Source organism: Clytia hemisphaerica, unplaced genomic scaffold, assembly GCF_902728285.1.
Source record: "Clytia hemisphaerica strain Z4C2 unplaced genomic scaffold, Clytia hemisphaerica genome assembly, whole genome shotgun sequence".
Taxonomy (NCBI): domain Eukaryota; kingdom Metazoa; phylum Cnidaria; class Hydrozoa; order Leptothecata; family Clytiidae; genus Clytia; species Clytia hemisphaerica.
Window position 1 is genome coordinate 60899 of NW_027103431.1, and position 25776 is coordinate 86674.

General features: G+C 36.3%; 1 protein-coding gene across 1 annotated transcript; it reads left to right on the forward strand.

Annotated features, from left to right (window-relative positions):
- The first annotated feature begins 733 nt into the window (after positions 1-733).
- LOC136798031 (ras-associating and dilute domain-containing protein-like) lies at positions 734-23900 on the forward strand. Its single transcript, XM_067054620.1, has 15 exons — positions 734-892; positions 942-1007; positions 1124-1301; positions 11774-13744; positions 14551-14679; positions 15593-15717; positions 15988-16025; positions 16314-16557; positions 18782-19201; positions 20122-20269; positions 21027-21182; positions 21536-21969; positions 22484-22549; positions 23331-23404; positions 23645-23900. The coding sequence occupies exons 1-15, from the start codon at positions 734-736 to the stop codon at positions 23742-23744; spliced, it is 4308 nt and encodes a 1435-aa protein (XP_066910721.1). The 3' UTR covers positions 23745-23900.
- The last annotated feature ends 1876 nt before the right edge of the window (positions 23901-25776 follow it).

Here is a 25776-nt window from a genome sequence, read left to right on the forward strand (position 1 = left end):
CAATTCCGGGGGGTTGCAAGCTGACAGGGGTGTGCCGTCCGAATTTCAACCCTCGGACCCTCTAGCAGGACTAAAGAGGAAAATTTTGTGAGTTCTACGATCCTTAGTGGGACTGAAATTTGATTTTGTGATTTTTCCAATCCTTAGGGGGACTTTGGAAGTCCAAAAAAGGTACCCTTAAGGGCGGCACATACCTGTACCCTCCTCCATTTGCCAAAGTGAATTAAAGTGATGGTTCAAGGGCTTATAAAACTCATTTTGATAAAAATGGTGACTTTTCGATAAGTCAACATCAAATAATTTTCTTTCTTTCTTTTCATGTTTTAAAAATGTTATACTTTCTTTTCGTTATTATTTATTCGATGTTTTTTGTGTGTGATTTGAGATTGTTGCATCTGTGCGTCAAACTTGATGCTTCTTATGAGTGGGGCTCAGTATTTGTTTGAAGGTTTCTTAATTATTGTACATAGACCATGGATTTTTGTGTGATTGAGATTGATTCCTCATTGTAACATTATCAGCAAAATCAAATCTGTTATTGAACGATAAAACTTATGACCTACTTGAGAAAAGCAGTTCAAAAGTTTTTTAATTTTCGTGTTTTTGAATTCAGATTCAATTATTTGGAGATTGATACTTTTTATTTATCAAATGTTTTCAAAATGGTACCTCGTTTATAAGGAGAATATTTGATTGACTAGTATTGCTGAGTCAGCAAATCCATCTTGTAGTCATGGAAATTGAAAAACAAAAAACGTATCGCCCTCCGTTGAAAAACTCAAAACAATTTGAAAGAATCCTGAAACAAGAGGGTCTGTTTACACGACGTAACTCGGATAACATTCTTGCTGATGTCAGCAGTAACCAATACCAACTTCACCAAATGGACGATGTACATTCTTTAAAAGGAGTTAAATTGGCGGGTGATGCCAATCGATTAGAAATTATTGAACGTTTGGATTTTTACAATAAATCACGCTTTTCATTTGGCCTTTACAAAAGATAAGGTATAACCTTCTAATTCAACTTGAACTTCTCGGGAAATATTCATTCAACTCAAACTTCTCGGGAAATATTCATTCAACAACTGTATGATCACCGATCTGTTTCTCTTTACTTTCAGGACTTGGATTATGAAGGCGCGTTACGTTTCTACTACGATGACGGTAAAAGTGAACTGACAAAAGCCGTTCGCATCAACAACCGTACCACTGCCGAAGAACTTATACCCACGCTAGTGGAAAAGTTTAGCTTACCTAAAGAAGAAGACTTTTCTCTTTATGAGGTGCACGAACAGGACGGTAAGACGTCTTCTCTGCTTGTTAACTAACTAACTTTAAATACCGTGAAAAGCACAGCTCAAAATCATATATTTACGCTGTGCCGACGAATCGAGATTATATTCATCGCGCAATCAGCGAAGACAAAAGTAACCATGACGACCATCCAAGATCTTGGATGAGCGTCATAGTCGATATTTTTATTCCCGTCGTTGAAAACACAACTTACAAAAAGTCATCAATGCTTTGTAAAAATAGTCAGTGATAGAGAATCATAACATAAAGCCTGTCTATTATTTCGATTCAATTAAAGTGACATTTCCATAATTAAAAGTTTAGTAATTACTGTTATACATTTGGGGATCATGTAAAAGATTTCTTTCGAAATAAACTCATTTCAACTACACTTGGAGGTTTCTGGGGAATTCGTAAATAGTAAACTGCATACTGTTACAGTCTGCTAGACATTAATATGGTAATATTTGCTATTCATCTTTGATTTTTTCTACAGTGATTAGATTGACACATGCGCGATAAAATTTCTATTATTTGTCTTCAGAGGTTACTATTTTCTTTGAAAACTTAACCTCTGATACTCAGGGTAAACTTTAAAGTGTGCGATGGTAAAACGGTAGTTTTTTAACCATTCAAAAAAACACGATTGATGCCAATTTCGTGTATTCCAGGCCTTATTTACGCTACTCATGAACACCAGAGAATACCCTGGTGTTAAAAAATCATAAATTCTGATCGTTTTGCCGGGGGGGGGGGTACTAGGGTTGCGAGCTGACGGGGGGGGGTGCCGCCCGACTTTCGACACTCGGGCCCTTACTGGGACTAAAAAGAAGAAAACAATGGAAAATTTTGTGGATTTTACGACCCTTACTTGGACAAATTTGACCAATTTTGACCAAATTTCAATCTTTCTAGGGGTAAAAAGTTGAAATTTTCCTATTTCTCCTATCCTTAGTGGGACTGAAATTAGATTTTCTGATTTTTCCGACCCTTAGCGGGACTTTGAAAATCCAAAAAAGGTACCCTTAAGGGCGACACATACCGTACCCTCCATTTGCCTAAGAACCCCCCCCCCTGAGCGTTTTGCGGTCTGTACTGGTGTACCAAGAATTTTGAGATTTGCGCTGATGTAGTATATGATATCGGGTTTGTTTTGCAACGTCTTTTTCATATATAGAAATTTCCAACTTTTTTTTTTGAAATCACAAAGTTTTAAACTGGAATAAAAGCCCAATAAAAGGTTCAACTTTAGAGTTAGACAATGGTACCATCACATCAGAAAGGTATTTTTATAGTATTTCTAAAAGCGCGTTCGGTTTTTAATCAAGTGGTCAGGAGTTATAGCCATAAGTCTGGGACTCGGTAACGGAAAATTTAGAACGTGTATACACGTCACTCGGGTTTGAAAGGTTGATGGCATCGCATGAATCGATCCAAAATTTACCGAAGCAGACGAAGCTAAACAAAGTCTCTCGATTTTTCGAGAGGGTTAAGTATCGTATAAAAAAGGGCTTATTTTTTGTCGAGCAGTTCTGTTAGGTCTGTTAGTAATACAGACCGTGAGTAATCACAGCTCGAACGAAACACAGAAAACAATATTTTCTCTTTGAAAACTTGGCCTCTCTCTCTGGCACTCAGGGTAGGGCGGTTGGGCGTCCGCTAAGGAGGCGGTATAAATAAAAACAAAAAAGTCAAGATGGCCGACTTGCGAGGTTTGGTTTTCGATTTCTCGTGAATTCTTTGTGATTTGTTCAAAACTAAAAGGTCTTTGTCAGGTATATATAGTAATTTTTTACATGATTCACACGCGTTAAACTCGTTAACTAAACCTCTGGGATTCGATGAAGGTTCAAAGTTATAATTCCTTCGGTCTGATATGGTGTTTTTGAGTTTTTTTGGCTGATCTCTCAATCAATAGACCCCTTGCTAGCTGCTAGGACGTCTTTTTGAATTATCCAAACATGCGTTTCCCGTAATTTTTGTGTGAAGAGTTAGGTCTACACTGCCCTATGCTGCACTCAAGCACTTGAGCCAAAATCCCGCAAAGGCGGGACAAAAATCAGTTTTTTGAAGTTTACATGCAAAAAAACGCCACGTATAGAAGATCTTTCAAACTCAGTATGTCTATCTATCTATCTATATTACTATTACCTGATGAAGTTCTGAAAATAGAACGAAATATCGTAAAAAACAAACTGTGTTGATTTTACTTTTTTGTTCACTTATCTATCTATATATTTCATAGTAAAAGGTCCTAGGACCCATTATCCGTACATTTGTTTGTTTAAAAAATGAAAATGAATAAATAAATAAATGAAATGTTACCGTAAGAGCAATAAAATATTTTAAAATTTTAATGTGAATACTAGAGCAGTAAAAAATACAACTTTTCTATTTTTCCTTTTTTTTGCAAAAGTTCTAGGAATGAAAATAAAGGGAAAGTTATACCGTGAGATTGGGTAACTTGCATCAGTGGAGGCTAACATGCATAGCCCTCAAATGAATGACCTGTCTGGTCATTAAAATACAACTACGTAGCTCCGCTCGCAGCTCTACTCAACCATTTTTGTTTTGATTTAACTTTGTATTTTAATGACCAGCCAGGTCTTTCATTTGAGGGCTATGCATGTTAGCCTCCACTAATGCAAGTAACCCAATCTCACGGTAATTGAATACTATCCATTGATGATCTGCCGCACTATCGTAAAGCTAGAATCGCTTCGCGTACTCCTCGCTTGAGAAAATGATTGACAGATTGAAGTTTCTCATCTCCGCGGTGCGCGCTGCGCGGGAGCTTGAAACTATGATGGAGATATAAGGTTCTATATACATGCGGGACTATACAGTTTTCATGTTATTAGATGCTGTTTTAGAGCTTCAGAGCTACACTGACATTTACGGAACAAACGAGAGAACAAAACAAAACAAATAACACTGATAGATTTATAGATTGAAACTACCGAGAACAACATTATTTAGCTATACTTCGCAAGAGCACAAAAAAAGACTGATCAGAGAAAGAAAATTGGCTTTCTGACGCGATTTTAAAAAACCCTGAAATCTTTCTGACTGCCTGCCTGCATCAATTTTTTACAACCACTACAACGCGAGCAGAACAATTTTACAAGACACTAGTTAATTGTTACTATTTTTGGTTATATTTATACCCAATTCGTTGCGTTTCAAGCCAAATCAGTCATTTTCTTGCTTTATTCCCACTTTTTGAAAATGCCCAATATTTAGTAAATTGCAAAATTTAATACCCGCAAAAATTTCCAAAAACTGGCAATCGTGAAATTTAATACACCCGAAACACATTTCCTTGTAAAATTCACGAATCGCAAAATTTTGTACAGTAGTTTGCAAAATTTAATACCAATAAGGTATTTATTATTATTTAGTCGAAGGAGGCATTTATTTGAGACTAACTTTATATGATCTTTTGCTTATTAAGTCCCCTCTTTTATTTTTTTTACTTTAATATGATGAGATACAGTATCATCTCAGTATCCATGAATTATGTGTTTTTAATCAATCAGATTGCTGATTTTTCATATTTATGATAAAACCTGTTATTAAAAATGGTGGTAAGAGGTAAGAAAAGATCATATCATGATCTTTCTGTGGAACTTTTAAAAATTGGGATTATTTTGGCTAGTTTCCCCTGAATCTCCAAAATTAGTGTCCATATGGAGATGAAATTTTGCACACAAAGTCACCTCATAACAAGTCAAAAGTAGAAGAAAAAAGTTTTTGATACATACATCCACCAGGTACCAGGACACTTTCGTTTTCAAGAGATCCCTCTATTATCCCTTCTTCATCCGAGGTGGGATCCCTCTAAAATGAAATCAAGATAATTCCGGATTGGAAAAAGCTAGAAACTTGAAATTTTGAGAGAATGTGCTCTTCTATGCTCTTCAAAGGATAAAAGAAAAATTATCAATTATTCTCAGCCATTTTTTCAAAACTTGACCAAAACCAAAAATTAACCAATTTTTAATCTGGTTACAGATCGCCGCATATTATTTAAGATTAGGATCTTTTTTCCCAATGAAGACCAAAAGACCTTCAAGTTACGCTGCTGAGGCTTTAGTAAAAAGGACATGCCTTAGAAACTTGCAAACAGAATTGTGTATATACAAATTTGAAGATATGGGAATTTTTACCAAGACCCCAAGACCACCATTTGCATTATCTTTTTTCTCTCAAAATACTCAAAACCCTTACATTTGCAATATAAATTAAAAATTTAAGGTAGTCTATATATTACTAAAGGAAAAAACTATTCAATGAATCATCACTCGTTTTACATACATCAAATTTGACTTTATAACCATAATTATGATACAGTTTTACTAAATAAGCCTGTTTCGTTTTGTATGTCAGAAGTAGATTTATTTATGGCATGGACCAACTTGAAATCTTTAAAGGGGATGTCTGGTTAGATTTAACGAATTGCAACTTTCCTTCACTAAAATAAAGGAGTAAAAAATGTCTGCTACTTAGTCAAAGTATTATATTTAAAGTTGGGAAATGGGGGAATATTTTCCCTGTAAACTGATTTTTATCAGAAAATTAATGACCGAATAGACATTCCATAGTAGTAGATTTTTCAAAGTAGGTGCAATGCAATCAAATCAAAAATTCCAAACAAAGCGAAAGACACATGGCGGGAAAGGGGTCTAGTTACTTTGATTTGCATTCCTAACCTTGAAAAGTACTGGTCCCCTGGGATTTCAATTTGGGGCACACTACTATTTACAACTCTAATGCTACACTTTTAAAATGACTTTTTGAAATTTGAAATTCATTGCAGTAAATTGGGAAAATCTCCCTTTGGACCAGAAAAACCATCGCCTTTCATAAATATGAATACTTGTTACTTGTGTTACTTGTGTGGTTGTTTGAGCATCCTGCTTCAGGTAAGGTTCTTGGTGAACCACGCCTTTGTGTGATCAATCTGTCGAGAGAAAAAGAATCTCAGCAGATATTTTTCATGTCAATTATTGAATTGGAATTAGCTCTCCTGCACCCAGTATATCCATGGATCTGGGGTTCATCTGGGATAGACTTAAGGTGTGTGTCCAGGGCTCTTTTGAATTTATCGATAGAAATGTTTTTGAGGTTTCTGATGCTCTTTGGCATAGCATTAAAAAGTTTTGCACCTTGCACTGCAAGTGTGCTGTCTCTAAATTTTGATGTTTGGTTCTTTGGAATTGACAGTGTACACATCCGGCCCAGCCGGGGGTTTTCAGTGGTTTTGATACCATTTACAGTAGGTACAATATTTTCCATCACCTTCCAGACATACATTATTCTGTAGCGCTCTCTTCGCCTTTGAAGTGAGTAGATTTTTGTCTGTTTTAGACACTCCCAATAATTGTTTGGGGTGCCATTTATCTTTCGTAAGAAGGACTTATGAATATCTTGAAGTCTCTGAATGAGACCAACTGCATTTGGGCTCCACAGAACGGAGCAATATTCGAATATTGGTATTACCAATGATTTATATAGTACGATCATACAATTCAAAGATCGCGAAGAAAATGTTCTCAGGATCCAAGATGTTAAGTTTTTAGCCTTTTCGATTACTGCAGTAATTTGCTTCTGTGCTTCTGAAATGTGCAATTACTGTCCATCAGGATTCCAAGGTCTTTCACAACATCTTTTGTTTCAATCTCAACACCAGACGGTGATGTATATCTTGTTTGAGTCTTGATCTCGTGGTTCTTTCCATAGCGCAAGAGTTCAAATTTTATATCATTTAGCTTCATATTGTTGTCATCCGTCCATTTGTATATTCTATCAAGATCGTTTTGAAGTAGGACAGCATCTTCTAGAGTTTTGACTTCCTTTGTGGCGCGAGTGTCATCAGCGAAGGATTTGAGAAAGCTGTGCACCACTTCCTTGTCAATATCCCCAATCAATATGAGGAAAATCAAAGGTCCCAAAACACTACCTTGAGGGACTCCTGAAATGACCTGTTGTGATTCAGAAGTGACACCATTCACTAGCACTGATTGTTTTCTCTCTGTTAGGAAGGACTTTAGCCACTGTAATAATTTTCCATCTATTCCTAGTTTCTTTATTTTTCGTAGGACAATTGAATGGTCTACTTTGTCAAAAGCCTTTGAAAAATCTAGGTACACAACATCCGCATTAGCATCTTCGTCCAATATATTTAGTATCAGGTCATATTGTTCCAAAAGCTGACTCAAACATGAACGCCCGCTTCTGAATCCATGTTGATTGGGATTGAACAGATTATTTTCATCCATGTGCTTTACAATATGTGCTCTGAGTACTTTTTCAAATATCTTGATGACATGGGATGTTAGGGCTACTGGTCTATAATTTGATGCCAGTGATCTGCTACCTCCTTTGTAGATTGGTGTGATTGTGCATCTTTTAAGTTCGTCTGGGACAATCCCTTTGTCCAAACTTTGTCTCCAGAGGATACAAAGAGGAATAGAAAGTTCTTCTTTGCATTGTTTGAGAAAGATTGCAGGGAAACCATCGGGACCTGGTGCTGCAGTTTGGGACAGATCGTTGATTGCTTTTATTAAATCATCTTCTGTAACTTGTAGATCTGAAATGATATCTACGTTGACTTCATCATTTTCACTCTGCATTATATCGAATGGTTTTGGTGCACTGAAGACGGAAACATATTGTCTTGACAGAATTTCAGCCATTTCTTTGCTTCGTTGCGTTAATTCACCATTTGAGTTCAGCAGAGGGCCAATTTTCGTTTTTATCTTTGCTTTCTTTCTCGCATAAGCAAAGAAATATTTTGAGTTTTTCTTTATGGAATTGATTGCTATATTTTCAACATAACACTTGGAATCCCTAAATGATTTTTGTAAGTCCTTTTCAATTGTCAAAAGTTCCTTTGTTATTTTAGTCTTCTTTGATTGGGACGTGCATTTTAAAAAATTGCTTTGTAATTTTTCTTCTTCTTTTCGTAAGAGAGCGGCGATATCTTTCAACTTTTGATTTCTTCCTGGTATCTTTGGTTGTTCTGACTGGTATTCGTCCTCTGCATACGTCCAAACATATTTGATTGATACTTTCAAGAATTTCTTGTGGATCATCACTGTTAGAAAGTTTTACATCCCAGTCAATTTGATTCAATTCTTCTTTTAACTTATTCCAATCAATTTCATCTGAGAAGAAATTCAAAGCGTTGAATTTGGAACGTGGTTCTGGTTTATCATCATCACTAGCAAAATTTTGAACTTTGAGCCTAGTTGATACCATAACAATACTGTGATGTGAAGTGCTTTGTAACACTGGTAAAATTGAGTAGTCATGTATAAGATCTTCATTATTTGTGAAGACAAGGTCTAGGGTGTTCCCATCTTTGTGTGTGGGTTGATTGACATATTGAGACATGAACAACTCGTTGCAAAATCGATTTAGATCATTCAGCATTGATCTTTCTTCCATAGAGCATCCAGTTTTGGGTAGTCCATCAGGCCATGTTGACTTTGGAAGATTGAAATCGCCACCAAAAATTATGTTTGGGACAGGTTCCAAGGCGGAAAAGGCTTGTTTCGCACCTTTGAGCGGTGTAAGAAGGTCTTTAGCTGTTGATGGATTTCCATTACTCTTGTCATCAGGTTGTCTATATATTACAAGCATAGCCAAGTTTTCAGTCTTTGAGTAAACACAAAGGAGTTGTACACTTGGTGATTTATGGGAGTAGATTATTTCACATGAAGCAGCTATATCATCTCTTATGTAGAAGCAGACTCCTCCAGTTGCTCTCCCTCTTGATTTTTTCTTGCGTGATGAATCACATTTGAACAAAGTATAACCTTCTACTTTTAGTTCTGCATCTTTATGGTTGTTGAGCCATGTTTCTGATAGGCCAACAAACAGTAAATTTTTATGACATATGTTATTTTCGATAAAAGGAACTTTGCTTGGAACAGTTTGCGGGCACAGTCCTTGTACATTAAAAAAAGCAAAGTTGTTGATTATTGGAACTGAATTGGATTGAAGTTTCTTGGTGAGGAATTTGCCTGATCATCGGTACAGTTGGCATCGGAAACTGGGGTATTTGAGAGGTTTGCGTCTGCTGAAGGTGATGAAGATGATTCTCGATCGAGGTGATCTTTTTGTTCAGTGTCTCCATGATTTCTTCCTTCATCAGACGGACAATCTCTAAAAAATGATCAGGTTCAGAGGATTTGATCTTATCATCTTTTTCTGCCAATAGCTTGTTGTTGTTGTGAGTTACTGTGTTTTTAACCATAATGGGTTCTCTTCTGGTTCCCTTCACATGAACAAAACGGCAGGATGTTGCGAAACATTCTCCTTTTCGTATTGAGTCGAAGCACATTTTGGGATGGAAATCTTTACATTTTTTTCCAAGATTGCATCCTCTTTGTTTATTTGTGCCATGTTGAGTAAATTTTCGGCACATTTTTGGGTGCGCAAATTTGCATTCTTTTCCTTTGAATCCATACTTGCAATTGCCATTCTTGTAGAAACGACAAGATCTATTACTGCTTCCAGAATCATCTTGTTGATTCTGGTTTTGTGTTTCTCTTGTATTAATCTCTTTATCCTCAGCATCTTGAGTTGACAGCAGGACAACATCTTCAGTGTCTGTCTCTAATAATTCTGTTGGTCTGTCTTGACTTGGAATAGATGGTGCAGCATCTTTAGTGACCTTTTTCTTTTTCCTTTTATTGTCACCGTCACTGTCACTTGGGATTGTGTTAGGTTGACAAGCATGACAAATGTAGAACATTCCAGGTAGATTTAGAGGGTTATACAAGCTTTTGAAGAGTTCAGCGTCGGTGTCCTCATCAATATTGGTGTTGTTTGTGGGAATCGTAGCAAGATTTAACCAGCATGGTTTGTGTACACCTTGACCACAAACGGCACATTCAAGGATCGGGAGCTCCATAAGACCAATTTTATATCTTCTGTTGCAGATGGAGCAATTATCCGGTAAGAGGTTTTGTATCTTGCAGATGATCAGATGTGACAATGATCTTTTGGTTTTTTCATTATATTTTGGCACTTTCAAGAAGTTTGCAGTTTCTTTCAAGGTGTCAAGTTTTTCTTTGTACATGTCATTTTCAATATCTAGTACACTTTTGCCATATTGATACTTCCGCAAACAGAATTTTACAGAATCCAAGGAGGCATAAAAGCAAAGTTCTGCTATTAGATCCTCAGTTTCCAATTCTTTGGTACATTTTTGGGACTGATCACCCTCAGGGGAATTATCACTTTGATCCATGATATAAAATGGAGTGCAGGAGAGTATAAAAGCAAAAGTAATTGAGAAATGTACTTCCTTTATTGTATTACAATGAAGAATCTTGTCACATGATGTTAGAGTATAGTTGTAAATAGTATTAGTCACTTAGCTGAATGGCTGCACTGTGGGATGAGTGCAGCCTGATGTTGAAGCGTCAGGGTTTATTCGAAAAGGTGGTCTTCAGACTTTACATACAAACAAGCCAAGGCAGGATTGATTGTTGTTGATATCCACCAGTTGTAGCTCGCCAAACATTTGATTTTGACTTTTTCTTCTGTAATTTTTCCTTTTAATTTTTATTTTTCACTGAAAAATACTAATCTTATTCACTAATTCTTAATGGAGTGAATTTTTTTATCTGTCTGAATGCTCGTATTTATTGAAGAATTGGGTTCATGGATTAACGATTTATTATAAGATGATGATAGGGATGGGATGTAATATAAATGGGAAGGGGTTGAACATTTTCTGAACGCTATGCTTTTTTAAGGATTATGTTGAGCTCTCCTCTCCTTAGGCTACGGCATATGTTTCTTTTTTTCAAGCGTAAAATTCCTACTCTCGGGTACCTAATAGTCGTCCCGCCGCTAATTAATTTTTCGAAAATTTTCCACCCAGGACATTCTTATTCCAACCCCCCCCCGCTTATTAATTTTTGGGAAAATGTTTTTGAAAGGTCCCTTTTTTGTCCCAATTATGCAGTATTAGCCTCCTTTTCAAAAAATTTCCATCCAGAACATTTTTATTCCAACCCCCTCGCTTATTAAGTTTAGAGATTTTTTCCAACCCCCCTGCTTATTCCAATCCCCCCGGCTATTAGGTACCCGAGAGTATCCCTCTTCGGGATATGCGCACTGCTCTTGTTTTGAATATTAAATTTCTCCGGATACATCGCATGCGCACTGAGGTTTCAATGAAACAATAGAGAGTTTCGAAACACAAGCCAATCAACTGTGTTTTAAACTTTCTTTTACTTTAAATCTCTATTGATAAACTTCTTAATTGTTTAAAATATGTATTATGTTTAATCCTATTGAAAAGCGTGTCTCCGGTGGGATCACAAGGGACATATAGACCAGAGAGTAAGGCCTAGAAGCCTGGAGCTGTCTATTGTGTAGACTATCCTCTTCTGCGTTTTTTTGAACAATTACAGCACATAAAGACTAAACAAAAGCCTTCTCTTTTATATTTTCAGATGAGCACAAACACAATGTACTATTGTATGCAGATCAATGTCCGTTAGCACGTGCCATCAGTAGTAAAAAAGTCCCACGCTTTGTCTTACGTCACAAAGATGAAAACAGTAATTCTACAGACCTAACCGAATCACCAACCAAGAAAGAGAAACGTAAAAAGCTCTTTAGTTTCAGTAGAAATTCTGAAGACAAATCTGAAAAAGAAAAGAAGCACAAACTACCACGTACTAAGAAAGGAAAACTTGACAAAAGCCCAATTTCAATTGAAATTAGTCATTTAGAAGAGAGCACACAATCTGACGCTGATCTGGACTCCTCAAATCTTGTGGATCATCAGAAGAACGAAGATTTAGCTGTCAATGAAAGTGAATTTGAATCTAAAAGTTCCCCTGTGGTAACACTTGATTCTGATCCCGAAGAAGTGTTGGCGAACGAGGCTGACTTGCCAGTTATTTCTTCAGAAACACTTGATGAAGATGAGGAAGAGGTAGAAGAAAGCATTGCTCCCCTACCCTCTGCTTCTTCCAGCTCAACAGATTTGAAACGCAAATTATCATTCTCCAATTCATCTGTCTTCTTTGATCAAGACAATGATCCGCCGGTGTTAGAGACACGTAAAGAAAAGAAGAACAAAAGTAAAACGGACAAGAAAAAGAAGCCCAAAACTTCAAGTCGTAGCAAGTCCTTTTCAATGATGGTTCGGGGAAGCAAAAAAAAGGAAAGTCAGGACCCAACAGCTTTGACAGAACTATCTACCTATAAGCTAGCCCCTGGAATTTTGAAAGTTTTTGGTGACCATGTTTCAAAGGGATCGAACTATAAAGCTGTCCGGGCATCAACAATCTCAACATCACAAGAAGTAGTTAAGATGGCCCTTGAGCGTTACGGTCTGGAGATGTGTAATCCCAAAGATTACGTATTGTGTGATGTGGTTGGTCATTTTTCCAACCCTGATGCTACAACATCAAACAAAAAGAAGAATAGCAAGAAAGAGAAGAATGAAGACGCAGAAAAAGAAAAGGAAGAACCTAAATGGATCACCGAGTACGTCCGCGCCATCAATGATAATGAAAAACCACTTGTTTTGCAATCCCTATGGAAACCAACCAACGGTCGTTCAAGAAGGTTTGAATTGCGAAAACGAATTGAAGTTGAATCGTCCTGTTTCTTCATTAACACAGCTGAAGGTATGGGTCGACGTTCCTCATCTCAAACCAGTCTATTCGACGATTCGGAACACTCTAGTATCGGGAATAATGAGATGACAGAGAAAGCAGAGTATGCACCTTTGCAAATGTCACCACACACCAATACAAGGAAAATCACTCAGCGAAAGGAAAACAATGAGAGTGACAACAAAGCACCACAATATTCACCGTATCTGCTCTTACTGAGCGGTACCAACTCCATGAAGGATCAATTAGTACATAAACTTGAAGATCCAACTGTTGTTGTTGGCTCTTACGTTGAAAACGAAATGAAACAATGCAATGTGGTTTTATACTCTAATGATGTTCTTCTCCCACATTGTTGGTTGTACAAGAAAGTCAAATTAGAGGAAAATTCCACAGAGACAAACCTTGATGAAATTAACTTTTTAGTATTTGTAGAGCCAGCAAACGGTGCAGAAATTACAGTGAATGGCAGTGTGGTGACTTCAACTACACTTTTGAAACCGGGTCATTTAATTAGTTTTGGTAAACAATATCTGTTCATGTTTAAAGACCCAACACAAAGTGAGGACGGTTTTGATCGCATGTCGTGGTGGGATCACCTTTCTAACCCGGCATTAAACCATGCTGGCACTGTTGAAGCCGTACCTCTAACTGGAGACTATTCAACATACGCTCGAGTAACGAAAACCGTTGGTGTACAAGTGGAGACGATCAAAGATGAAGAAGGTTCGGATGAACACACTGATGATGAAGAGAGTGAGGATGATTATCAAGAAAACAATTTCAATCATCAAGGTTTGTCTTATGTTCTGTTTGTTCTGTTTCAACTCTTTTCTACTGTCAGAAAACTTTGCAAATATCCCAAGTATGTTTATCCAACTGGGAGTGATATTTTATAAAAAATGTTTCAATTCTTTTCAACTGTTATACACGTTTCTCATAAGAACAAAGTATGAATATGCTAAGAATATACTAAGGCTTCGCAGACTCTACAACTTGCAATTTCCAAGGAAATTAGAGTAAAATACTCGCTAAATGCTGAACATGCGAAACAATTTTTACATTTTTATAAGAAACATATAGTGAGGATTCTAGAAACAAAAATTGATAAGGATTCTTCGTCGTCTCAGGTTGACTTTCATTGGTTCTTCCTTAACTGGCTTTTTTAGTAGTTAGATAAGAAGTGTCTTAAAATAAGCTCTTACATTTTATTTTAATTTTGTCATTTTAAGTGGAACTTCTTTTCGTGTTAATGTTTTTGTTTTCAAAAAACGAACCATTTTTATACGGCATGGCCACAAGGAAAATAAGTTCTACTCTTCTTAAATGTAGGTAGGGGGGTTCCATTTGTTCGATTTTTTCAACCCCAAACTCACTTTATAATGACCCCCACCCCAATTAAAGAATTTTTGCCAAAATGTCAAAACCTTCATTTTCCTAGACAAATTCACTAAAATTACTCCAATATCACGTAATTATGACCGAGGGGTTGTCATTTTATATTATTTTTTTCCAAAGTTTTACCTCCCTCTCTCATTCTATCCCCCCCCCTCAATTAAGCGATCGATCAATGACATTCTTGGACTGACAAATCTTTGTAGGTGAAGGTCAATGGAATCTTGCAACACGTAGAGAAGTGAATAAACACACATTACAATTCGTATACGCCATCAAAGACGAAGAAGAATTACTCCACACCATCATTGACATTGCTGAGAAAGATCTTGGAGGTTTGTATTACACATAATTATGTATGGCAATTTGCCAGCACCAGAGATAAAGTTTTTGCCGGCACTTTTTCCACCTAATATCAGCTATATAATATATAATATTGTGATAGATCAGCTGTCTAATATCTAACATTGTGATTATATTACCGGCTACATCAAACAAATAACTGGCTAATTGCGGAAAAAACAAAACCGGCTTGTTGCCGGCACTAATTTCATGTCATTTGAATCGCTTGTAGGGTCAGTTATCATCTTGATTTATAAATTTTTTTTTGATGATTCATATTGAACACTTCAATATTTTTGCAAGCTCAGCACTTTTTCCATAGCGATTTGGACAGCTCACTTTTTAACTAGCATGAATACAACAAAACAGACAAGCTGGCCATAAAATTAAAGTTTAAAGATTAGTTGTTGGCACAGATTTTGAATGAAATCATCATAAAAAAATGATCACTCAATGTTTGAGTTTCTCTAAGATTCTTTCAAGTAATGTTTGTACAATTATGGGAATAAAGTAATGCATAGGAGACCAACTTTCTTTCATTTTTAAGCCATCATAAGAATTTCAATTGACCATTTAAAGGTTTTGTTTTTATATAAGAGTGATATCGTTTGCTTACTCATCAATTTTAATTCACCAGCTTTTTCACATTGGATTGACACGGATGTGGAGCAAGATTGGTCAGAAAGTGTAAAAGAAATTTTTTTTTGCTGATATCAGCATAATATAATAATAGGCAGACACCGTCCTGATATGAAATATGTGCCTGGTATGAACACTTAAGTGAAAACAAAACCTTGATATTCTAAAATTCTTTCCCAAGCTGCTAGCATTCAACCTGTAAAGGATTTTGGACTTAGTATTTAACATGGTGAAGAATGAATTTTCTATTTGACTTCTTCCTTTCAGAATTCAAACTGATTCCAGCATACTTTCTGGTAATGGCTATTGAGCATTCTGCTGCTTCATTTACTGAAGTTCAAACAAGGAAATTATTACTTAAAATTTGCAATGGTTTGCAAGGCATTGCATGGGTGAGTTGATTTTCATCCTTTTTTTTACTGTTCTCTTTTCCCTCTTTTTCTGGGGATTGAGTGTTCACCGTTTTGAGTTTTTCCCTGGTCAAAGCTTCTGTCGTCATTGCATTGAAGCTGCTAGAGCTGCTAGAGCTGCGTCAAAAGTCACAATGTCTAGTGGGGTAAATTTTCAAAAATTGTTTTGTCTTCCACCTCCCTTATTCAATTCTTTTCTGGAAAAGTTCAATGAATGAATGAATGAATAAATGAATAATTTTCTATTTTCAGGAAAAAACGAAGGAAATCGGGAAACAAAGTTCAGTCAAGTAAGTAAAGATTAAATTTTGTTCATTGGAAATGTTGTCGTAGATGATAAAACTTTCGTAGAATACACGACATCTTTTCATTCCCCCATTTGATTTGTTTTCGTGTTTTTATTTCTCTATTTTAAAGGGGGGAGGGTTCAGGAGTCAGCAATACTGATATATTGACAGTTTTTTCCTTTTGCTGAAATTATTTGGTCATCTATCTGTCTAGCAGAGTGATCTGATAAAAGTTCCCAGAAAACAATTTAAGATGTATAAAAAGTTCTTTATTTTGCATTTGTTTCTTAGGGAAGAAGACCCGATGACTTTATTGAACAAAGTATTACCTGAGCTGAAACCTGTTTTATTTTGGATGTCCAATGCGTTAGAGATGCTTCATTTCTTGCAGAATCGTCTGTCATCCTACCTTTTACCGAAAGATCAAGTTACCACAAGTAAAGACGCCTTGTTGACGGCTGATGAAGAGTTATTGACCGTCCTTGAAGAAGTTATCATGTTCACTTTCCAACAGACTGTTTATCATTTAACAAAGGTTCCCATCTTACGTTTAGCTTTGCTCCATTTGTCTTTCACAAAGGCTCCTACCCTTACGTTTAGCTTTGCTCCATTTGTCATTTAACAAAGGTTCCTACCCTTACGTTTAGCCTTGCTCCATTTATCATTTGACAAAGGTTCCTACCCTAACGTTTAAGTTTGCTCCATTTGTCTTTGACAAAGGTTCCTACCCTTACGTTTAGCTTTGCTCCATTTATCATTTAACAAAAGTTCCTATCCTTATGTTTAGCTTTGCTCCATTTATCATTTAACAAAGGTTCCTACCCTTACGTTTAGCTTTGCTCCATTTATCATTTAACAAAGGTTCCCACCCTTACGTTTAGCTTTGCTCCATTTATCATTTAACAAAGGTTCCTACCCTTACGTTTAGCTTTGCTCCATTTATCATTTGACAAAGGTTCCTACCCTTACGTTTAGCTTTGCTCCATTTATCATTTAACAAAGGTTCCTACCCTTACGTTTAGCTTTGCTCCATTCATCATTTAACAAATGTTCCTACCTTTACGTTTAGCTTTGCTCCATTCATCATTTAACAAAGGTTCCTACCTTTACGTTTAGCTTTGCTCCATTTATCATTTAACAAAGGTTCCCACCCTTACGTTTAGCTTTGCTCCATTTATCATTTAACAAAAGTTCCTACCCTTACGTTTAGCTTTGCTCCATTTATCATTTGACAAAGGTTCCTACCCTTACGTTTAGCTTTGCTCCATTTATCATTTAACAAAGGTCCCTACCCTTACGTTTAGCTTTGCTCCATTCATCATTTAACAAATGTTCCTACCTTTACGTTTAGCTTTGCTCCATTCATCATTTAACAAAGGTTCCTACCTTTACGTTTAGCTTTGCTCCATTCATCATTTAACAAATGTTCCTACCTTTACGTTTAGCTTTGCTCCATTCATCATTTAACAAAGGTTCCTACCTTTACGTTTAGCTTTGCTCCATTCATCATTTAACAAAGGTTCCTACCTTTACGTTTAGCTTTGCTCCATTCATCATTTAACAAATGTTCCTACCTTTACGTTTAGCTTTGCTCCATTTATCATTTAACAAAAGTTCCTACCCTTACGCTTAGCTTTGCTCCATTTATCATTTAACAAAAGTTCCTATCCTTACGTTTAGCTTTGCTCCATTTATCATTTAACAAAAGTTCCTACCCTTCCGTTTAGCTTTGCTCCATTTATCATTTAACAAATGTTCCTACCCTTACGTTTAGCTTTGCTCCATTTATCATTTAACAAAGGTTCCCATCTTACGTTTAGCTTTACTCCATTTAGAATTAACAAAGGTTCCTACCCTTACGTTTAGCTTTGCTCCATTTATCATTTAACAAAGGTTCCTATCCTTACGTTTAGCTTTGCTCCATTTATCATTTAACAAATGTTCCTACCTTTACGTTTAGCTTTGCTCCATTTATCATTTAACAAAAGTTCCTACCCTTACGCTTAGCTTTGCTCCATTTATCATTTAACAAAGGTTCCTACCTTTACGTTTAGCTTTGCTCCATTCATCATTTAACAAATGTTCCTACCTTTACGTTTAGCTTTGCTCCATTTATCATTTAACAAAAGTTCCTACCCTTACGCTTAGCTTTGCTCCATTTATCATTTAACAAAAGTTCCTATCCTTACGTTTAGCTTTGCTCCATTTATCATTTAACAAAGGTTCCTACCCTTACGTTTAGCTTTGCTCCATTTATCATTTAACAAATGTTCCTACCCTTACGTTTAGCTTTGCTCCATTTATCATTTAACAAAGGTTCCCATCTTACGTTTAGCTTTACTCCATTTAGAATTAACAAAGGTTCCTACCCTTACGTTTAGCTTTGCTCCATTTATCATTTAACAAAGGTTCCTATCCTTACGTTTAGCTTTGCTCCATTTATCATTTAACAAAGGTTCCTACCTTTACGTTTAGCTTTGCTCCATTTATCATTTAACAAAGGTTCCTATCCTTACGTTTAGCTTTGCTCCATTTATCATTTAACAAAGGTTCCCATCTTACGTTTAGCTTTGCTCTATCCATCACTTGTCTTTGACGGCCTTGTATAATGTTTTATCAGGTTTGGTTAGGTTACGTAATTGAAACCAGAAATTATTTAAATGGCATAAGGAATTACTTCTTTACAATCATACCTTTTCTTTCATAATGGTGGACTCGCAACACCTTGCTTTGTCAAACCTCTTCTTCCATTTCTATAGGTGCTGTATATAGCTTTACCTTCGATTATTGATACCAATCCGTTCCTCGACGAAACAGACGAAACGTCGAGCGGAAGCACCGCGGAGAAAAACCACCATCCATCCGTGGCTAATATTCCGAAGATATTTCAAAAGATTTTGGAGGCTGCCAAGGAATACCAAGTGCATCCACAGATTGTTAATCAATTGTTTGCTTATCTCTTCTTTTTCTCTAATGCGTCCCTCTTCAACTCGTTGATGGAGCGCGGGCCGGGTGGAAAGTTTTACCGGTGGACAAAGGGGGTTCAGATGCGAGGGAATTTGGATTTATTGGAATCTTGGGCTCAATCGAATCATTTGAAGAATCAATATGAAGAATATTTGGCGAAATTTCAATGCGCCGTTGATCTACTTGCCACACCCAAAGCACAATTACTACAGGTAAATTATTGTGTTGAGCCAGTACACGGGTTTCGAATTAAAACTACGTACGCAAAAATATCAAGTAAACACAGCGAGTGACAAGCGTAAATGCCTTATAAAATGTTGATACATGTTTTTTTTATGAGAACAAAATATATTAGAACACAAGGCTTCGATGGCCAAGATGTTACGAACAAGTTAAGAACATTTATAGGTTTTGCAGACTATAAAACACACAATTTCTTAGGGAAATTTACAAAAATGCTCAAAGAATGGTTAAAATAAGAACGTATGTTAAAAACATTTTTAGGTTTTAACACTTTTGTTCTTATATTCATCCAAGAAATGTTTTTTCTAATTTTAAATTCAATAAAAGAAATAACATTACAGCACACAACTATCATTTTCGAATTTTCTTTGATTTGTCGAACTTTTCTATAATTCGAACTTGATTCCTGTCCCCGTCAAGGAGAAACCCTCTTAAAGTACTCTCTATAATTTCAATCTCTCTGTTATCCGACCAAACAGAATCCCCAGTTTAACGTTGGAATTAGTGAGAGTTCAACTGTGAATAAAATTATCCGTACGCTGATGACAGCACTACTCCGTGTGGCTCAATAAAGAATACAATGATGTTTTCCATTGATGTTACCCTCGTCGAGTAGTTGTTGTAATATCATTTGATTCTAAATTGGCCCACACGGAGTAGTGTTGTCATTAGCGTACCGCCAATTTTATTATACAGTTGGCGCTTGGTTATTCGAACTTCCTGCAACTTCTATTAGTCGAACTTTTTTTAATTCGAACATCTTTCCAGTCCCCGTCAGATAGAAACCTTCTTAAAGAACTCTCTATAATTCAAATCTCTCTGTAATTCGAACAAATAAAATCCCCCGTTCGAGCTCGAATTAGGGAGAGTCAACTTTATTTCTTAACAGATACAATGGAGCCAGATGCGGGCGCAAAACCAAGCTTTGAGCCCTGCGCAATTACAACAAATCCTTTCCGAATATCAATTGCCTGGACAGCAACGCCCTCGTGGATGGTTCCCGCCCCCAGAAGAAGTTGAGCCCGCCTTGAGAACTTGTAAGTTTAGCTCCTTTGCTTTATTTTTCCACGTTATATCAAAGTGCAAACATGAAATACCGTGTAGCAAATGTATTTTTGTTTCGTGGTCATAATCGATATTGAACTCAATCTATTTTGGTAAAACCATTCTTAGTTGTTTATGGATGACGTAATCTGTGACATCACTTTGTCAACTTTCAAACCGCAAACGTATGTCATAGAATTGCTCTCTATTTTGGTTTCATGTAAGCACCACGAAAAAATATCAAGTAGCAAAACTCCCTGATTTGATAAAATGTCAATGTGCACATATTTCAAATGAGAGTTTATTTACTTGATTTTTTACACCAATCACTTAACAGATCATCCATTCTGCACACACCACACTTTTCTCTAAAGAAATGTGATAAATGTGACGATCTGAATTGTCTTTGTTCAACCAAAACAATCAAAACCGGGTTGCCTTTGCATGAAATGGAAATCGAAATGGAGAGAGAAAGCTACTGGGTTGTACTATTTATGTTTATGATTGACTTTTTGTTTGGTGAGACTGCGCTCAAAATGCCGTCCGAAATTTGGATGAAAAAGATAAAGGTGCCAACCTTGGCAGATCTCCTTTTGGGACAATAAAAACGTGCCAAATCCCGCTCGGAGATTTACGCTCACAGAATCAAAGAAACAAAAGTGCTTCCGAAAAATGAATTATGTTTTTTTTGTAATGAACTTATTACTGTACTTTTAATAACCTGTCATTTATTTTCATTTATTTCTACAGCCGAGGTGTTGGAAAGTTTCGCAACCCACCCACCATTAATGCTGCCGTCAGCAAATTTCAAAATGACTCTCGACACCAGCCCCCCAGACGAACATTTTTCAGTTTATTTCGAAGATGTACGAAACAAATTTTCCACGGTCATTCCCAATGGAAAAGGTTGGCTTTAAAGTTTTTCTATTAATGCTACATCTCGATGCTCTCAGGGGCCTAATAAACGTGGGCTAGGGGTTTTTAAATCTTCAAACTTTAACAGGGGGATGAGCTTATATACTGAATATATTATACATAAACCAAAATTTCCAAATTTTGTTTTGAATGAAAATTTTTGGTAACAAATTTAAAGTCATGATGATATTCTCCGAGACATAAAAATCTACTTTCGTGAGATTTCTAATATTCCTTGAAATTTCTAACATTTTCGGAGAAAACATTTATCCGCGTCTTTGCGGCTCTTGTTTGTGTTGAATATCACGATTTATTGAAACCGACTTCCCTTTTTATGAATACAGTCACAACGAGTATGGAGCCGTTAAAAGACGAACCTTCAAAGACGACAGTCACCGTCAAATCCACGAAAGTTCGAACGCAAAGCAAAATCGATATGGATGACGTCACTAAAGCATTCGAACAGAAAGACGCATCGAGAGAAACGACAACAACACAAGTTGGATCCATCAAATCGATACAAGTACAATCCAAGAAAACTGCTGTCCGTATCACCACTCATTCAACAAAAGTGAACGGCCATACCACATCAACGACACCGACATCACACGAAAATGAAGTCAACACATTGCTAAATGAAGCACAACAAATGGTTGCTATTGGCGACGAGACTTACGAAATCCCATCGGCTTTCACGGGGAATTCTGACGACGTTTTTGTGGCCAGTCTGACGCGTCGTGATGGAAGTGGACTGGGACTAGGTTTAATTGACGGAATGGTGAGTGGCTTGAAATTTCTTTTTTGATTCAGAAACGTAATTTTTCTCGGAACAACCCCCAATGCAATTCATTCAGAGATATTTGCGAAAATATGTATCTACTCTAGTTTTTCTACCCAACCCTAATTCTAACCAATCAGCTGTGTTGTTAAAATGACGAAAAGTCATTGATGTTTATCCTGCATAGGACTTTCATAAATGACGTCACAACACTGTCTTTGTAATTGCAATCCCCCAAGTTTTAGCAAAAAAGCTTACAACAGATCCCCAGAGCAGACAATGAAATAAGAAAGTTCTTTATAAACAGCTTTACTCCGGGGGGGGGGGCAGTGTGTTTACCAACTGACGGTATGTGCGACGAAAAAATTGGCTTTACTTTCAGTTTCACCAAAACTAAGAACAATTTAAGAACGAACAATGTAATTACAAAACATTGTTTAAGTTCGGAGCTTTACCTTCGATGTCGGCAAAAACCTGAGAAGAAATTCAAGACATAACTTTATTTTATTTTTAGTTCACTTCTTTGAATTCGAACGGGATTTTTGTACGCACAATCGTCCCCAATACTCCAGCATCTGAGGTATAACTTTTAGTTTTCTGTCATGACTTAAAGGCATGACTTTTATTTTTGATTCATGGTTTAACGTTATTACTTTTAGTTTTATCATATTGTTTTGAAGCGCGATTTTAGTTTTTTACCTCTTTGTTCCTTTTTGGTAAACCCAACCTTTCTTCAAAAGTGGTGAGACTAAGCTCTAGTTTAGACGGCCCACTTTTTCCCCTGCCTATTCTAATTGTGAATTAAAGTGGGCATAAAGTGGGCTGTCTAAAGTCAATGCATTGCCCTCTTTGACGTCAATGCAATGTCTTCTTTCAAACTTTTTGAAGCAAAGAATTAAACTGCCCACTTTGTGCCCACTTTGTGCCTACTCTTACAATTAGAATAGGCAGGGCGAAAGGTGAGCCGTCTAAACGAGAGCTAAGTATACTGGTACAGTAACTCTGGCAAACGCATTCATTAATCCTAATCTGCCACAATATAGCCTATACGCCTTTTTTATGCATTAAAAACAAGCATTCGATTTTTTGACGTCACTTCAAGCTCTTACAGTAGCAAAAACATTTGTGTTAGAAAACTTGAAAGGCTACTGTTTTCTGGACTCACCAATTCCAAAATTATGAAAAATGTGAAAAGAAGCTTAAAATTTATTGTTAATTTTGGGTATTTTATTGTTTTTCAGAATTGAAAGTCTTTGCGTTAAGTTATGACTTTTCTCTCCAAACAGACCCAAATACAACCCATCTCTTCAAACAAAACAGGTCTGGAGTTGTGATAATTGGACAAATACTTTCTTTTTCAGGATACCCGTTTACGTGTTGGAGACCGGATACTTGCAGTAAACGGAAACACCCTGGTTGGTGCCGGTTATAACGAGTAAGCAAGACTCATTTGAATTTTCAACTCATTTCCTGATGTTGTGCATTTAGAAAAGTAAAAGCAACTAAAATCAGAAAATAAATTAAAATTTTGCCCAATCAATACTTCAGTACTGTGTCACATGACCCATCACGCTACTGGGAACGGTACTAAATTCACAAGGTTAGATAAATCAAATTTCTCCATCCATACAAAAGAAAGCTTTTTTAATTAATTTATATATTTTTTTGCTTTCAGGGCTATGGATGTCATTAAAAAAGCCGGTAACCGATTAAGTTTTCTGATAGCGAAATCAGACGATGACGTCATGAGTCAGATACTTGCAACGTCGACTTAAAAAGTGAGCACGAATTTTTTTATACTTTTTGAATTAATTAAATATCTTTTTATACGCCAATTATTTTTTATAAACCATTTTTTGCAAAATATTTTAATTTCTATTTTGTCCTGCGAGGAGATATTTTCTTTGATATTTTTCAAGCACTAACGTCACACACTTTGACACTACCTTTTCTTCATTCGAGATAAACTAGCCTTATCGAATGATAAAATTTCAAAATTGTCCTACACAGTTTTTCACTTTTGAGCCTTGAAATATTCTTAAGTGATTCTTAAGGGCATTAAACTTTACTCACGGGTCTCTAATATATAGGTGTGGATCCAAGGGATTCGCTTAAGTTAATAGATATATATCCCTGCAAGCATTTTCAAAAGCCCAAAAAATAACATGGATTTTGTTTTGAAACTTTCTCACTCAACCTTCACATTGTTTTAGCAGCTTGAAAGCTCAGATTCAAACCGAACTCAATATTATTATTCCCTAGAACTCGATTCCATTCTCGAAGTAACATTTTTGTGATAGTTATTGTGACCTTTCCGAAATAGACTTTTTTGATATACTTTCTAGATTTCAATGCTTAGGCTTGCGTTGGCACTCACGTATTAAAAAATTGGCGCTTAACACTAGTCACACGCGTTTAATATTAGTCACACGCGTTTAATGTTAGTCACACGCGTTTAATGTTAGTCACACGCGTTTAATGTTAGTCACACGCGTTTAATGTTAGTCACACGCGTTTAATGTTAGTCGCACGCGTTTAATGTTAGTCACACGCGTTTAATTTTAGTCACACGCGTTTAATGTTATTCGCACGCGTTTAATGTTAGTCACACGCGTTTAATTTTAGTCACACGCGTTTAATGTTATTCGCACGCATTTAATGATAGTCACACGCATTTAATGTTAGTCACACGCGTTTAATGTTAGTCACACGCGTTTAATGTTAGTCACACGCGTTTAATGGTAGTCACACGCGTTTAATGGTAGTCACACGCGTTTAATGGTAGTCACACGCGTTTAATGTTAGTCACACGCGTTTAATGTTAGTCACACGCGTTTAGTGATAGTCACACGCGTTTAATGTTATTCGCACGCATTTAATGATAGTCACACGCGTTTAATGTTAGTCACACGCGTTTAATGTTAGTCACACGCGTTTAATGTTAGTCACACGCGTTTAATGTTAGTCACACGCGTTTAATGGTAGTCACACACGTTTAATGGTAGTCACACGCGTTTAATGGTAGTCACACGCGTTTAATGGTAGTCACACGCGTTTAATGGTAGTCACACGCGTTTAATGGTAGTCACACGCGTTTAAAGTTAGTCACACGCGTTTAATATTAGTCACATGCGTTTAATGATAGTCACACGCATTTAATGGTAGTCACACGCGTTTAATGATAGTCACGCGCGTTTAAAGTTAGTCACACGCGTTTAATGTTAGTCGCACGCATTTAATGATAGTCACACGCGTTTAATGTTAGTCACACGCGTTTAATTTTAGTCGTAGGCGTTTAACTTTTCAGATCATCTATGTACTTACTGGGAGCTTTTTATCGAAAAAGAGGGGGAAAGTAAAACGAGATCGAAACTAAAAACCAAAAGTTAGTTAGTGTTATACGCTTGCAAATAGTTTTAAGCGCCACTTTTTTAATACGTGTGTACCACACTTTATTTTACTTTTCAACAGAGAAGGATGTCTCGTTCTAACCTGTAGTGTTCCCTTTCTGATTGTTTTTCATTTAACTGTATATACACCTTTAGAAAAAGAAATATTATTATTTATTATTGTAGCATAGCAACTTTCTTTATGGTTATTTTCTAGACTAGTTAATTGTTTATTTGGTAATTTTTCCTACTTTTAGAATTTACAAAAATACAGAAAAAAAGAGTCGAAAAAGAATTCTAAGCTTCATGTGATTTTTTATTTTTTATCTATCGGAAAATAAAGAAAATGATAATATTGATTATTTTACCAAGAAAATTGATTTTACCGAGTTGATTCTTTACGAACCACTACAATCAA

Excerpts from the sequence above, each read along its gene's own strand:
- LOC136798031 (XM_067054620.1), top strand. The coding sequence starts at position 734 with ATGGAAATTGAAAAACAAAAAACGTATCGCCCTCCGTTGAAAAACTCA. Across the intron at positions 14,680-15,592 it reads TGCTGAGAAAGATCTTGGAG|AATTCAAACTGATTCCAGCA; the intron begins GTTTGTATTACA and ends TCTTCCTTTCAG. Across the intron at positions 15,718-15,987 it reads GTTTGCAAGGCATTGCATGG|GAAAAAACGAAGGAAATCGG; the intron begins GTGAGTTGATTT and ends TTCTATTTTCAG.